General features: G+C 41.4%; 1 protein-coding gene across 3 annotated transcripts in view; it reads left to right on the top strand.

Annotated features, from left to right (window-relative positions):
- The window catches only part of CLASP1 (cytoplasmic linker associated protein 1), a 269,767-nt gene that overhangs the window by 135,055 nt on the left and 118,073 nt on the right, over nucleotides 1–16,639 (top strand). For all 3 annotated transcript variants that reach the window (XM_084807323.1, XM_084807315.1, XM_084807309.1), the window contains 4 exons: nucleotides 8,025–8,177; nucleotides 9,033–9,106; nucleotides 12,919–13,011; nucleotides 15,337–15,482. In XM_084807323.1, coding sequence (XP_084663449.1) covers nucleotides 8,025–8,177; nucleotides 9,033–9,106; nucleotides 12,919–13,011; nucleotides 15,337–15,482 — 466 coding nt within the window. The remainder of the gene's footprint in view (nucleotides 1–8,024; nucleotides 8,178–9,032; nucleotides 9,107–12,918; nucleotides 13,012–15,336; nucleotides 15,483–16,639) is intronic.

Here is a 16,639-nt window from a genome sequence, read left to right as displayed (position 1 = left end):
TATATTTTTTTAAAAGGAACTCTACATTAATGAAGCCTTAATCACCCTTACCTGCGAACTCTTGTTGTATTGAGAAGCTAAAGCAAGCTGGATTTGGCCTACTCATTGTCTCATGTTTACACGTCTGCAGGTTCCCTTGAGTCTCAGCAAATAAAAAATTCACCAACAGATGTTTCCTTAGCAACAAGAGCTAAAGCAGCCTGCTTTCATTATTTATCCCAAGGAACCCCACTGAGGTACAGCTCGGGGCTTGCTCCCGTGTAGTACTGTATGCGCAATTTTCCTTGTTTTTAATGTGATCCATTTGATGGGCAAATATGCACTCTCCAATATTTGTGTGCAATATTCACGTAGTCCCAGATTAGCCGGGGTGCATGTTCCCAGTACCTCCCTGACACTGAAATCTACACAACCATTTTAGCCTCAGAATGGCTTTATGGATAAAAAGATTGGAGTACAGAATACAGTTGGGAAGTGTGTGTGTGTGTATACGTTCTGCGCTTCTCTTTTTTAAAATATACAGAAGCAATACGTATACCACTCCTGTGTATTATAAAGGGACAGAAGATTAAGGAAAAGATAGAAGGAGCTAGGTATATTTACCTGAGAAAACAGAAGGGTAAGAAGGGCTGAAGGGGAGGAGTTTATGATGATTTCCCTGATTTGTAAAAAGCTGCAATAAATGTGCTCAGAGCCAGCTGTTCTTTTAGCCCCTGAGAGCCAGGCAACAGCTAAACAAACTTAAACTGATAGGATGAAAGATGGATCTTTCTATATAGGGTTGTTCTTGGTACCCTGATAACCCAGGGATCTTTAGGACTGCTTGCCTTTGGACATTCCAAGGATGCATTTGTTTTTATTGGTCTAGCTTCCGTGAGGGCAGAGGGAGAAAGAGAGAATATTGTTACTTCAGAGCATTAGGGCTACTTCTGATGTGATGACCTCCTTAGTTCAGAAATCCAGGAAGTATGGGGTTGATGCAGAGTTTCTTTTGGACTTTGAAAATTCATGCTGAAAACTTTGCTCAGCCATAAAGCTCATTGGTTTGCCCTGGGCAGGCCCCATTTCATTCTAAGCTACCTCATGGGGTTGTTACAAGGCTAAATGAGATACAAATTTGTAAGGCATTTGATGATAGACTATGATAGACATGATCAATAATAAACCTAGCTCTTTGTTGAAGGAGCATTCTCTTAATAGCCTCTTGTGGAAAGCTGCTTCTATTGTTACCACTATTTAAAGATTTGCTTCGACTTGCTCATTATGATCTGAGCTCTCATTGCTGATGAGCGCATTAAGTGTGTCACCATAATTATGATTATCAATGTGCCTGTGAGAATGGTCTAATATTTTACAGCTGCCACTGGCATGTTTCCATTCTGTAATTTGAAATATAGTAGAAGGAATCCAGTTGTGGAAATAAAAATAAAATTGTCCCTCTCACCAGAGAATGCAGTTGAAAAATATTTGTGTGTGAAAATCCTCATCTGTGTGTATGATACACACATGCACACACATACTCAAATGATTGGGATGGCTCACAGGGTTTCAGAATTGTTAAGGTATTTCCACTCTACCTAGAAACCTGAGATTTGGTGCTCCCAAGACACCTGAATTACTAGGGAAGCCTGACAATATGGGGTTTTAATTTTATTTATTTATAAAATGTATATCCTTCCCTTCATCACAAAATGAACTTAGGTCACAATACCCAATATATCATCATAAAACCAAGAAAAGTACACAACAACTGATTAGTATCAAATATTTCATATACACATATATCACCTATCTCACTCTGGTACATAGGTGCAACGATCTAGTCAAAAAGCCTATTAAAAAATAACAGTTCTCACCCAAAGGTGAAAACTAACGAATGGTAGTGTCTCAGTTCATGGGCACAATGATATGGGGAGAGGCGCTCCTTTGAGTAACCAGATCCTAAGCCGTTTAGGGCTTTAGACAGTAAAACCTGCCCCTAGAATTGGGCTTGGTGACAAATAGGCAGCCAGTGCAACGCAGTTCAGTCTCATGTAACTGAATCAGTCAACACCTGTGCAGCTGCATTTTGCACAAGCAGCCACCTCTGGACTGCCTTCAAGAGCAGTCCCATGTAGAGCACATTAATAGTCTAACTAAGAGGTTTCCAGGGCATGAATTACTGTGACCAGGCTGTCCCTGCCCAGGAATGGCTGTAGCTTGCAAACCAGCCAGAGCTGAAAAAGGCAGTCCATGCCTCTGCAGTGACTTGGGCCTCTAGTGACAAAAGTAGAATCAATTAGTACCCCCCGCCCGGCTATGTATCTGCTCCTTCAGGAGGAGTGCAGCCCCTCAAGGGGGGAGAGCAGGCCACTCTCCGAATTGCTGGACCCAAGAATCATTAATCTATAGTACTTCCGTCTTGTTAGGATACAAATTCAGTTTATTAGGCCTTATCTAGCCCATCACTGCCTCCAAGCACCGAGCAAGCACCTACACAGGTTTACCTGATTCCGATGGAAAGGAGAGACAGACCTTGGTGTCATCAGCATGCTGATTGCACTTTGCCCCACATCCTCTGATGGCTGCTCCTAACAGTTTTATGTAGAAGTTAAATAATATGTTATGGTGTGCCTCCAGCTCACAACCCACAGAGATACTCTAGGATACCATGTTTGATGGTATAAACGGCTGCTGAGAAATCAAGGAGAATGAACAAGGTTGCACTCCCTCTGTCCTTCTCCCGATACAAGTCATTATAGAATAGTAGGGTTGGAAGGGGCCTACAAGACCATCGAGTCCAACTCCCTGCTCAATGCAGGAATCTAAGTCAGAGCATCCCTGACAGATGGCTGTCCAGCCTCATCTTGAATGCCTCCAGTGTGGGAGAGCCCACCACCTCCCTAGGTAATTGGTTCCGTTGTTGTATTGCTCTAACAGTCAGGAAGTTTTTCCTGATGTTCAGCTGGAATCTGGCTTCCTGTAACTTGAGCCCATTATTCCGTGTCCTGCACTCTGGGATGATCGAGAAGAGATCCTGGCCTTCCTCTCTGTGACAACCTTTCTGAAGAGTGCTGTCATATCTCCCCTTAGTCTTCTCTTCTCAAGGCTAAACATGCCCAGTTTTTTCTCATAGGGCTTTGTTTCCAGTCCCCTGATCATCTTTGTTGCCCTCCTCTGAACCCTCTCCAGCTTGTCTGCATCCTTCTTAAAGTGCAGTGCCCAGAACTGGACACAGTACTCCAGATGAGGCCTAACCAGTGCTGAGTAGAGGGGAACCAGTACTTCCCAGGATTTAGAAGCTGTGCTTCCCATGTCAGTGCCAAAACCAGTCCTGAAGCCAGATTGAAATCTGTTTGGATAATCAGCTTCTTTCAAGTGCATCTGAAGCTGGCCAGCCACCCCCCTTGAGTACCTTGCCCAAAAAGGGAATATTTGCAACTGAGTGGTAATTGTCACACACTTGCAGGCCCAGGGCAGCCCTCTTGAGGAAGGAGGTGTACCACTACCTCTTTCAAGATGGCTGGCATCACCCCCTCCCTCAAGGAAGCATTCACCACTCGCTGGACTCACCCAGTCAGCTAGCTCTTGCCAGCCATGATCTGCAGGAGTCAAGACTACATTTGGTAGGCCAAACACCTTAGATAGATTTGTTAGAGGTGTCCACATCTTTCCCAGAGTACTAGACTTTTTAAACCAGAATTTTAGGTTAAGAATCATCAGCACAATTGTTAAATAAACAGGTAATTAACATCACTAGAGCTCTCTCTTTCAAAGGAAAGGGGAAGTGCAACACAGTGCCATGTCTTGAATTATCTAAGAAACAAAATATTTAGGACTTAGGTTATGAAACTGTAAGGCAATGTTTGTTTGTGCATTTGTTTGGAAGCAGAGGTTATTTTAGAAGCATTCTGACATATCTTGTAGGGAAACTGTAAATCTGTGGGCGGGGCAATCATAATTCTCTTCCCCCACCCTTCCATTATCTTGCAGATCCTTGAATCCCTGGTATAACATCTATTTCTTCTCATTTTACACCTGACACAGGCCTGAGGAAGCTAGCTTTTAAAAACTAATAATGACAGATGTATTCGTCATGGACCAACGATGACAGCTGTTGAGATATTCCCATTAGACTTCCGCAGGGGATACACTTGGGCTACTTCCTCTTGCTAGTCAAGCCAGCCATAGGGGAGGTTGTCTGCTACAGTTGCCTCTGAATACCATGCAGTTTTACCCCTTGAAGGTTCTGAATTGTACTGGGGCTGATGCACCAGTCTCTCAAGTCTCAGGCACCTAAGCAGTGCTGAAGCCTGGGCTGTTTAACTCCGTGTGTGAAACCAGCATGCTTAATGAATACAAGGGGCAAGGATTGATTTTGTCCTGGACTTGGAAGCTGCAGCCGTCTGTGAGACAGCGTTACATCTAGGCTTGCTATGGAAAATATGAAGGAATGTTGAGGAAGCTTATTTGCAAAAGGATATGTATCCGTAAGCAAATTTCTCATGATTTTTCCCTTTAGTTAGAGAAAATGAAAGCAGATTTTTAAAGGAAGAAAGCATTTCTTTCTTCCTTTACTGACAGTAGTGAGCAGACAAAGGCCTCTTTAAACAAGGCACGTGTCTGCATATTGCTAGATACCGTTCATAAATGAGCGTTGGGTCATAGAACAGAAGAACTAACAAGGATGGATAATTGTTAAACACAGGGAACTGTGTACTGTCTTGCTTTATGTCTACTAGAACCCGTGGAAGTAAAGCAGGGTTGGATATAGTTTTAGCAAATGTATAGCTAGGGTGCAGAATCTAAACCTTGTTATAAACTATAACTACACCCATCATCTGTTTCACAGGGGTGAATTTCAGTTTTACTTTACTGTGTATATCTGACTGCTTGTGTCTTCTTTCCTGAAGTCTGTGTTCAGATTTCATCCTGTTCTTTGTTTCTCTTTCTGCTTAGCACATGTCCTGCCTGATGTCTTGAGTTTAATGTTAGATTACTCAAAATAAAAGGGAAACATGGAAATGTAATTTTAGTTTATTCAAGTTAGCAATTAGAATGATTTTGTGTGTGTGTGTGTGGCTACCAATAATGGGTAAATGTAATTTTGTAACTTTTCTCTAGAATGCTGCCTTTTTGTAACTCATGCTTAAACAGCTACCAATTTTATTTGAATGTTATTACAAAGCCTTTTTCTTCATTCTGTTATGTTATACAAATGAAATATGCATTTCAAAAGAAAAAACTTGGAAAGCATCGTTTTATTTGTTTAATACTATGGTATAAGAAACCACACCCTTGGTGAATGTGTATGTCGGGGGGGGGGCAATAATGCAGGTTTTCTGCTTTCAAGTAAAATTCTTTGCTTTGGTAATATCTGTGTTTACAATAATAAGGATAAATAAGGGTATTTAATTATTCTAATGTATATAACAAGGTCTATTTTATAAGGTGTGGAAAGAAACTATAGTTAAGATGAAATTCTCACCTTACCCATGACAATTACAAAAATAAAGCCAGTTTAAGCAGATACATCTACCTTTCCTAACACTCTGTGCACCCTTTAATGAAAGCATGACCCACTGATTTCATTGTGAATGACTTGCATGGAACTATGCTAACAATCTAGGAGCAATGAAAGCCTGAGGGAGTAGCTTCATTCATAGGCCTCTATCATGTGTTTCAATAGGTTTGTTCAGATTCAAAATAGGGGAGCACATGCTTAAGTGTATTACTGAACATAAATTATCTTAAAGAAATGCATTTGGAATGGCTTCATTTGCAATAAACGTCAGAAGGTTTTGCTGGGCTCATCAGAACTGTTGCACACAGGTTTATTCCCATCAGTCAGGCTCCCAAGAATTGTGAAAATAGTTCTCTGAGCCCAGGACAGTTGTAGCCTTATTTTCCTCCATGCATTTGAAAATGAGGGCCTTCCATAACAGTTTGTGACGTGGTGAGAAATTTTTTTGTCCAAAGAGACAGAAATCGTATTTTACTGGGATAGTGAAAGACCCCTTGTGTGACTCTGAGCAGTTCTTTGGATCTCAGCCCATCTTTATAAACGCCATCTAATAATAAAAGAGGATGTGTGTCTTCCATCCGTCACCACCATAGCTCTAAGACCATGAAATGTAGACACGTGGAATAGATACTAAGGGGGAACCTTGGAGTTATTTTGTTTGAAAAACACATTAATTTAAATGTGTACATGTGGTTGAAGCCTGCAGTACATCCTCAGCCACTGGGGCAGACTTCCAGCATGTGACTTCACAGCCCGTACAGTTTGAAGCCAGGGGAGATCAGTAGGCCAAGGGACACAGTTATAGGCCTGCTCCCTCCCTGCTGCTGTGGGGCAGCCTCTCCTTGGGGAAATGGAGTGGAAGACCTCTTCCTCAAGAAGCTATAGGGGCACATCTTGGCAGGGGCTGTGCCTAGGGGTACCAGCAGGCATGGGTTCACTCAGACAGGGCAGGTACAGTGTATCCAGCTTTCTGACAGCTGTATAGTTTTGCTTGAAGGCTTTGCTGTATCAAACTAAGGGCAGTATCCGATGGTAGTCCTACTTAGATTAGGCCCATTGACTTTAATGGGTCTACTCTGTGTAGGAATACAATTGGATACTGCCCTAAGGGTTATTTAATAGGCTGAGGGGAGTTATGCCTGCTTCCTCCCCTGCTCTGGGGCAGGTCCCCCCTCAGAGGAATGGAAATACCTCTTTCTTAGGGGGCCATAGGGGTGCACCATGGCAGGGGATATGCCCAGGGATGCCAGCAGATGTGGCTTTACTCAGACAGAGTGGACATAATGTGTCCAACTCTGACAGCTGCAAAAATTTGTTTATAGCCTTCACTGTATCAATATGAGGGCTATTTCCACCCACGTGAAGCCGGGTCTGTTTGCTAGTTTCTAATACAACAATAATGCGACAGAAATTAAAATAAAACCGCCTGAAAACAGTACAGATGCGAACATATCTAGCTGTAGTCATCAAACATTAGGTAGAAATATTATTAACTTTCTAAAATTCATCTTGGTAGGCCTCTATGCAGACATTTCACAGCTGAGATGCCACAACTGAGAATGCTTTGCTCTGGGCTACTACAAGAAGAACTTCCTTAAAATGTCTGGAAGAGATTTTAAGAGATTAACTGCTTGTTGTGTCTGGAAAAGTGGTTAATTTCAGGTTCTCCTGAACAACTTGCATGGATTCGTCCTCTGAATGTAATTGAATGCCTCGAATTGGATATAGAGAATATAATAATGAAAATAACAAAAACTTGTATCAATGATTTGAGGAAAAATGTTTTAGGAACAGCTAATATTTTTACACAAGACAAGAATGGGAAGACACACTAAATAAGTTGTTGTGTCTGTGCTAGATTTAAAATAAACAAATGGATTTTTCTCAGTCTTTACATCAGCTATCTTGTGAGACTCACTGCCAATGGATGTGATGATGGTCAGTAGCAGGCAATTTAAACAACGTGGGAGATAGTCATGTAAATAGTATGAACTGATATGGTCAAGGCATGTATCTTCATGTTTATAGTATTCCTCAGCTCCAAGCCTTGTCCTCCTTGGAAGTGCAAGGAGTAAATGAGGTGGGTAGTGTTTCTCTGTGCATTTATACACTTCCAGCAGATTTGGTCACTTGAAAAAGAGTACTGGGTGTGATTACTTGACAGAGTCTTTTCCTGGCTGTCAGAGAGATATCAGTGAAGGAATTACGTTTAATCTCCATATTGGAAGAGATTAGAGTGATGGAATGGAAGGAATTAAGAAGATTGTGGATTGAAGTTGTTTTTCTGAAGTAAGCAACCTGTACTTCCTGCAGTGTGTGCCATATATATTTTGCTGAAAAGGTGGACCAACATGAATAGTTTAGAGTTCTATCTATCTTAAAAATGCTTTAAAATTTGGAACTTTGGAATATGACCTTGGACCTCGGGTCTGTCTTCTGTATTCCTGTAGAGCACATATGCTCCAAAAAGGGAGACAGTGATTAACAGATCTGTGAATTTCATCTTGTATTTCTTTTCAAGATAAAAACTTTGATGATGATGACTCTGTGGATGGGAACAGGCCTTCCTCAGCCAGCTCCTCAGCATCTTCAAAGGCTCCTTCCACCTCTCGAAAAGGTGGGACGGGGACCGCTCGCAGGGTTGGAACAGCGGCGCTAGTCTCAAAGGCTCCAGGTAGGTCAGGCCTTTAGCTAAAAACCCACATCTAAAAATAAAATATGTTATTTTTATGTTGTTTTCCTTTTTAGTGCCCATTTGGCGTCACTTGATGAAACAGGAGAAAATAACTTCTAGGACACTGAGTTGATTTGTAGGTTTGGGGAACATACTAAAATACTTTTCCTAAGTATGTTGGGATAACCTCATGTCAGCGTGGTGCTACATAACTAAATTATTCATAATTTTTATAGAGAAAATTCCCCCTGCCCTCACATTTTAACAAATAAAACCGAAATTCTTGTGTTCAAATCTTCGTTTGTATGCAGTTTTCAGTGGTTCCAATAAAGCCAGTAACTTTTCAGGTATTAAGCCTATCCTACTGAATTAAACTGCATGGAGACCAATATGGAGGTGGGAAGAACCTAAGAAATGCATTTCCAAGTGGTATATACAGGAAGCTTTCAGAGTTTCTATGTCAAACAATAGCCTCATCTAATTAATGTTTTAAAGACTTTCCTTCTCTGGCTCCTCTGCCTGTCTTCATTGTATGTCCCTGTCAAGAGTAATACACTTTCATTAATTATAGATGGGGCCATATCCTTAAGAGAAAAGGCATTGCTCTAGTTTAGATAATATTCTGCCTTCTCAGACAATTTTAATTATCTGTTTAATAAAACCTTTTTGTGTATGGGTTATACATATTCTTTCTGCTTCTATAGCAGAGGTAAGATATATTTTGCATGCAACTCTTAAGATAAAAATGACTTCTTTGTGCTTTCATAAGCTTGTTTTGTCTGTTACTTTCTTATTCTATTTTAACATTGTCTAATAAGAAGCATAAAAGCACTCTTTTCCTTCTGTATCCACCAGCAACTAAAGAAGGAGCTGGAGCTGTTGATGAAGAGGACTTTATTAAAGCTTTTGAAGATGTCCCTACAGTTCAGGTAAATAATAACATGGTTAAAAACACACCAAGACATTTAGATTACTGCAATGCACTTTACGTGGGGCTGCCCTTGAAGATGACTCAGAAGTTGCAGCTAGTGCAAAACGCAGCAGCTAGACTACTGACTGAAACATCTCATAAAAATCATATAACACCAGTTTTAAAGGAATTGCACTGGCTACCAATACACTTCCGGTTGGAATTCAAGGTTTTGGTGATGACATTTAAGCCCTAAGTGGCTTGGGACCTCGATATTTGAGGGAGTGCCTCTCTGTATATATGCCTGCCCGAGGACTGAGATCTGTTAGCCATCCTCAGTGTCCCACTAGTGCGAGACATACACTATGGTGGGACATGGGAGAGGGCCTTCTCTGTTGTGGCACCCTGGTTGTGGAATACCTTCCCCTTGGAGGCCTGATTGGCGCATTGGTTTCATTTCAGCACCAAGTAAAAACATGGCTTTTTTCCAAAGCCTCTGAGGGCTAAATGTATTCCCTAAACTCAAAAATGGTTTTAACTGTTTTATTGTTTTAGATTTTAATTGATATTAGCTTGTTTAATGGTTTAATATGTTTCAGATGTTTAAATTATTTTTTGTTTTATACTTTTAAATTGATTTTCTCTGTATGCCGCCCTGAGATCTTAATGATATAAGGCAGGATACAAATGACTGATATATATATATATATATATATATCTAGATGGATGTGTGTGTGTGTGTGTGAGACAGATAAATATATATATTTGTCACTTAGCACAAGTTTTCTTTAAAGGCGCTATTTGAAAGCTCCTCTTGTGAGTTAAGGATAGAGACCAAACCATCAGAGAAGAGTGATGCTTCTCTGATCCCTTAAATATGGTGAACTTGCGAGCTCCTTCACCCATTGCCTCTTGAGCAACAGATCCTCCTACTTGCTGCTCACCATTGCCATGGATAAAGGGTTATGACTGTAGTGGCATTAATCATGGCTGATGATCTCAGTCTCTTAACTAGCATTATGTCTTCATCAGGCCAAATCTTAGGTGCTGCTTGCATGTAATGACAACCCATCAGTTTAAAAACTGATGGGTTGTTTGGGCTGCGTGCCCACCTCTTCCACCTTATAGCACAACCCACGATTGGCTCCTTCATTGGTTGTGCAGTGTGATGTGCAAACCTTGACCACTGGGTTATTTAGGGTCTAAACAACCCAGCGGTTAATCCAACAACAAACCATGGGTTAATCACTGAGTTGTTTAGCCCCTAAACAACCCAGTGATCTGGTTCACACATCACGCTGCACAGCCTACGAAGGAGCTGATCATGGGTTGTGCTGTAAAGCAAAAGAGGCAAGTGCACTGGAGGCAATTCACCCCCAAGAACCCAGTGGTTTTAAAACCAGTGGGTTGTCATTACATGCGAACCAGGTCTTAATCTTGGTACTTAGATTATGAGCAAAGTTTTTTCTTTTCAGCCAGCTGAATATGAAAACCTGAGAGAAAAACAGTGGGTTGGCTTGTAAATCACTTTTTGGATTTTCTGCTATCTGAGAAATATTTGGCTGCTCAACTGTATGTAGAGCATAAATCCTTTGTGTACATGAAATTACGATGGTCAGCCTTAGTCAAGAAGCAGGAGGGAAACATGTCAAGCAAAAACATTAATTTTAAAAGAAACAAGTAGTATAACTGTAGCTGTTACTCAAGAAAAAAAAGCTATTACTCCAGAACTACTGCTAGCATGCTCAGATAATAAGAAACAGACCAGGGCACTTAATATGTTACCAAAATTCTAATTACATTGAAGTGGTTTTCAGCAGCAATCACACTGCTGAGGCAGCATTTGAATTGGCCCTCCATCTTCCCCTTTGAAATGAGGTAAGCTTATAGTTATTTGCATTTATCCCAAATCTGCAGTTGGTAATGACATGGTTGACTGGACCTATTCTTTTTACTACCACCTCATGTTATGTAAATTTGTATTCTTTTTTTAACCCAGGAAAGCTTGGGCTATGTGAAGCAGGGAAGTAAAGGTTAAGCCCAGTCAGTATTGCCTAGTCTATAGAAAGATTTGAGCAAATGTGCAGGATTTTGTGGAAAAAACTTCTAATACCGCATTTACACCAGGATGTCTAGTGCATTGGTAATTAGCATATATAAATCTGTCAGATAAGCTTCCTGGCAAATAGGAAAACAAGGTTAATACCTGAAAAGCAGTCTAAAAAGACATGAGTTGCACAGTTAAATCTAAAAAAATCTCAAGTCACATGTTAAGAATTATATGGTAAAGGGACACAAGATTTATTTTAATCATAAACACAAGTTATGTAGACAAAAATGTACTATTGGGATGTTTCTCTTCTGCTGGTGAAAGACTCCTTGGTGCAGCAAAGATTCTATGAGCAGAAAGAGACAATTTTCCCTGATTTTCCCCTTCCCTCTGTATCTCCATACAAAGGAGTGGGGGACCCTTTGGAACAGCATGGGAGGTGCCATGTAGAGAGGGGCTCCAGAAGAAAGCTGGAATTTGCTGGATCAAAGAGCCTTCCATCAACAAAAGGTCACAAGTGGATGCAATCTAATAGTTTTTAAAGTGTGTGTTTTAGCATGTTCAGGACACTGGGCAAAATCTAGACAAAGTAATGAACTCTAAGTAGTCTGCCTCCCTTTGGACAGTTGCTTAGTAATTTGAATGTTATTTGCAAGTGGGATGTGTGGTGGTTTGGTAGGAAGGAAGTCTGTTTCCTCAAATAAAGGTGTAATATAAATGGTAAAACTACAGTTTACATTGTACTATGCTTTTGCACATCACATTAGGTGGTGGATATGTGGCTGAGTTGCTTGCAGGAGCATCAGAGAGGAATTCAACCATGCCTTCTCAACTCAGGCACCAGCTTGCCCACTTGTACTGGCTTTAAAGAACATGAAATCATCCTAAAGGATCCCCATGTTGAGTTGTTTGGAGGTTGGAGGCCAAATTCAAGAAGTGTGAAAGTATTTGTCATTTAAAAAAATCACTGTAAATATCCTTTTATAATATTAGGTATTTCTTAAGTGCAAATCATTGAGATCTCTTGGCTCCCCAAAGCTCCTTGGTGTTCCCTTAATGACGTAACAAAGGAGAAAAAAAGGGCTGTGTTTTAGTTTATTAATTGGGCTCTGGAGTCATGGATTTAACTCTGTGTTGGCCACTGGCATCAAAATTAATGTAGTATAATATAAAACACACACGTGCGCACATGCACGCACACATATAGGTGGCGTGAGTGAATGGTGTAATACAGGAGGAGACAAATAAGTTCAGCATCTAAGGGTGCAATCCTATTGAGATAGACAGTTGCCTCTGACTTCCTCTGAAGTCAGAGGTGACCGCCTATCCAACGCAGGGCAGCTGAAGCACAGAGGAGAGGATTCCTTCTATGCTCTGTCTGCCCTGCAGTTTGCCTTAGACACCTGATTTTGGGCATCTAAGTGCTGCTTTGGGGAGGGAGTGGGAACAGGGCTGGAGACTGCATAGGAAACTGTCTAAAACAGCTTCCACATTCTCCTCCCCCCCTACCCCTAGGAATGCCCCCTTTTGCCCTGTCTGTGCTCCCTGTTATGAGCGCAGACAGGCATGCTGCGTTCTCCCCATCCTGGCTACAAGGGGGAGTGGGAAGGGGCAGGGAGCCCAGTTTCCTGGCCACAAGCTCATAGCACTGTCTATGAACTTGTAGCTGGGAAACCGAAAAATCCTATCTCCCCCAGACATTGTCTAGGGGACACAGGATTGCTCTCTAAGGAAGCACGACTTGTATCTTAATGAATGCTCTTTGTACTTCCTCTTCATAGATATATTCTAGCCGAGACCTTGAAGAATCCATAAACAAAATCAGAGAAATCCTGTCTGATGATAAACATGATTGGGAACAGAGAGTAGCTGCAGTAAGCATTTGATATTATATGATCTGTTGATATAGTACAACCTAGCATGTACTGTTCGCACCTTATGTGCCACTTGCAAGATTGGCTGGCATTCTGTGGAGAATAGCAGCATACCTGTTCTACCAATTTGTTGTTGTTGTTCAGTCGTTCAGTCGTGTCCGACTCTTCGTGACCCCATGGACCATAGCACACCAGGCCTTCCTGTCCTGCGCTCTCTCCTGGAGCGTGCTCAAGTTCATATTCATTGCATCGGTGATGCTATCTAGCCATCTCATCCTCTGCTGTCCCCTTCTCCTTTTGCCTTCAGTCTTTCCCAGCATCAGGGTCTTTTCCAGAGAGTTTTCTCTTCGCATTAGGTGGCCAAAATATTTGAGCTTCAGCTTCAGTATCTGTCCTTCCAATGAGCACTCAGGGTTGATTTCCTGTAGGATTGACTGATTTGACCTCCTTGCAGTCCAGGGGACTCGTAAGAGTCTTCTCCAGCACCACAGTTCGAAAGCATCGATTCTTCGGCACTCAGACTTCCTTATAGTCCAGCTCTCACAGCCATACATTACTACCGGGAAAACCATAGCTTTGATTAGACGGACCTTTGTCGGCAAGGTGATGTCTCTGCTTCTTACTATGCTGTCTAGCTTTGCCATAGCTTTCCTCCCCAGGAGCAAGTGTCTTTTAATGTCATGGCTACAGTCACCGTCTGCAGTGATCTTGGAGCCCAAGAAAGTAAAATCTGTCACTGCTTCCATTTCTTCCCCTTCTATATGCCAGGAAGTGATGGGGCCAGATGCCATGATCTTAGTTTTTTTAATTTTGAGTTTCAAACCAGCCTTTGCACTCTCCTCTTTCACCCTCAACAAGAAGCTCTTTAGATCCTCTTTGCTTTCTGCCATTAGGGTGGTATCGTCTGCATATCGGAGGTTGTTGATAATTCTCCCAGCAATCTTAATTCCGACCTGTGATTCATCCAACCCGGCGTTTCTCATGATGTACTCTGCATATAAGTTAAATAAACAGGGTGACAATATGCAGCCTTGTCGTACTCCTTTCCCAATTTTGAACCACTCGGTTGTTCCATGTGTGGTTCTTACTGTTGCTTCTTGACCCTCGTACAGGTTTCTCAGGAGACAGGTAAGGTGGTCTGGTACTCCCATCACTTTCAGAATTTGCCACAGTTTGTTGTGATCCACACAATCAAAGGCTTTAGCGTAGTCAATGAAGCAGAAATAGATGTTTTTCTGGAATTCTCTTGCTTTCTCCATGATGCAGCGAATATTGGCGATTTGATCTCTAGTTCCTCTGCCTCTTCGAAACCCCGCTTGTACTTCCGGTAGTTCTCGGTTCGCATACTGCTGAAGCCTAGCTTGTAGGATTTTGAGCATCACCTTGCTGGCATGTGAAATGAGCACAATTGTGTGGTAGTTTGAACACTCTTTGGCGTTGCCCTTCTTTGGAATTGGAATGTAAACTGACCTTTTCCAGTCTTGCGGCCATTGTTGAGTGTTCCAAATTTGCTGGCATATTGAATGCAGCACTTTAACAGCATCATCTTTTAGGATTTTAAATAGCTCAGCTGGAATACTGTCATCTCCGCTAGCTTTGTTGTTAGTAATGCTTCCTAAGGCCCACTTGACTTCACTCTCGAGGATGTCCGGCTCAAGTTCAGTGACCGCACTATCATGGCTATCAGGGACATTCAGATCTTTCCTGTATAATTCTTCTGTGTATTCTTTCCACCTTTTCTTAATCTCCTCTGCATCTGTTAGGTCCCTGCCTTCTTTGTCCTTTATCATGCCCGTCTTTGCACAAAACGTTCCCTTGAGATCTCCGATTTTCTTGAAGAGATCTCTAGCCTTTCCCATTCTGTTGTTTTCCTCGATTTCTTTGCATTAGATTCATGCAAATTGGAACTTGCTTTCCAGTGTTCAGGACCATTATACTATATCTTGCAAATTTTAGTTTTATTTTTAAAAACTCCCAGAGAAGAACAATTAATGTTTTCGTTCTCAGGGTTGTAGAAAGATGTTTGAATAGGCTGCATTCTCAAGTGTAGGCCTCCATGTGTATCTTTCAGGCTTTAAAATATATTTAACAGTTAACATGCTATTATTACATTTTATTTTTGTATTTTATCTTGTTTTTGTAAACCTCTGTGGAAGCTTTGCTTTAAGAGCTATATTTAAATATTTCAAATACATTATAAATACATTATCACATTAACAAACCTCTTTCGTAGAGCATTTACATTTGCCCCTCAGTCAGAGGGATGTTCACTGATACGATAACATCTCTATTAACTTTACTTTCTGAATTCTTGTTGTACACCAGCTGAAAAAGATCCGGTCTTTATTAATGGCTGGAGCTGCTGAGTATGATACCTTCTTTCAACTCCTGCGCCTGCTTGATGGAGCATTTAAATTATCCGCTAAAGATTTGCGATCCCAGGTAGTCCGAGAGGCTTGTATCACGTTGGGGTAAGAAATGTAATCTACATGTTTTATGTTGTGTTGTTGATTGTTGGAAGAGGGAAGTTGCTAGTGTTTTCTCCTCAGCCCAGTCTATTCTATTATGGGAGGAGTGAAGTTGCGCTGAGTTGAACCGCCGAAGGCTAGACTGGGGGAAGACAGACATCAGGCTTTTTTAACTGGAACCCCAAGATCCACCACTTGGAGCCTAGTGCAAAAGACACGCACTTGGAATTAAAGAGTTCTGAGCCCAGAAATTTAGAGCTCACAGTGCTTCCACACACAAAAATCCACTCCTGGTTACCCCAAATCCACTCCTGTTTCTTCATTTCAGTAGTGTCATTTATGGCAGAGCAAGAGTCATTTTGTTGTTGTTAATGTTCAGTAGTTAGAAGTCAGAAATCCTTGCTGATCTGCTGCAGATCACCCAGAGATCTACCAGTAGATCCTGATCTACCGTCTGCCACTTGTATGGAAGCACAGTTGTAAGACAGGCATACAACTCTGTTCCACTTCATTACAAAGAAGGGCAGAATGCCCAGCTTGTTCTTTCATATAAGAAGATGGGCAGAGATTATTCCTAATTCCAGTGGCAGTCATATTCAATCTAAAACACATGTGTACATCATTCTGGTTCCAGAATAATTTGACATGTTCCTTGCATGCTAATTGTAATAAGATATTCATATAACTTTGGAGTAGTTACAGGACAGATGTATCATAAGGATGGTAAGAATTATCTAATCCAAAGCTGCTGCTTTCATGTGGAATGTGAACGATTTCTCAATCTTGCTGATTCAGAATATTATTGCATTTAACCCTTTCAGTGTGAACCAAAAGTCCCACAAATTCTTGTCCCCAGTACACCTGCACGATATCCGTTTAAAGCTTGCTGTTACAATGTGTGGTCATATATGGCTGTAATAGTGCAGTCCAATGCATATCTACTCAGAAGTAAATCTCACTGAATTCAGTGCAATGCCAATAGTGTATGGTCACACAGTGGGTTTCCCCTTTATTATTTTTCACCAACTCCCTTAATGGTTGGAAGATCAACCATTAACCATTTTCCCTGGAAAATCCCTCATGCCAGCAAATGCTCTTGGTGTTGTGCTAGAGGTCACTTACACTAGCTTTAAGTCAGTTGCATAAGCAGAGTGGCAGGG

This window comes from Heloderma suspectum, chromosome 1 (assembly GCF_057233095.1).
Source record: "Heloderma suspectum isolate Gila_16-S chromosome 1, 16-S_ref, whole genome shotgun sequence".
Taxonomy (NCBI): Eukaryota; Metazoa; Chordata; class Lepidosauria; order Squamata; family Helodermatidae; genus Heloderma; species Heloderma suspectum.
This window is presented reverse-complemented; position numbering and strand designations above follow the sequence as displayed.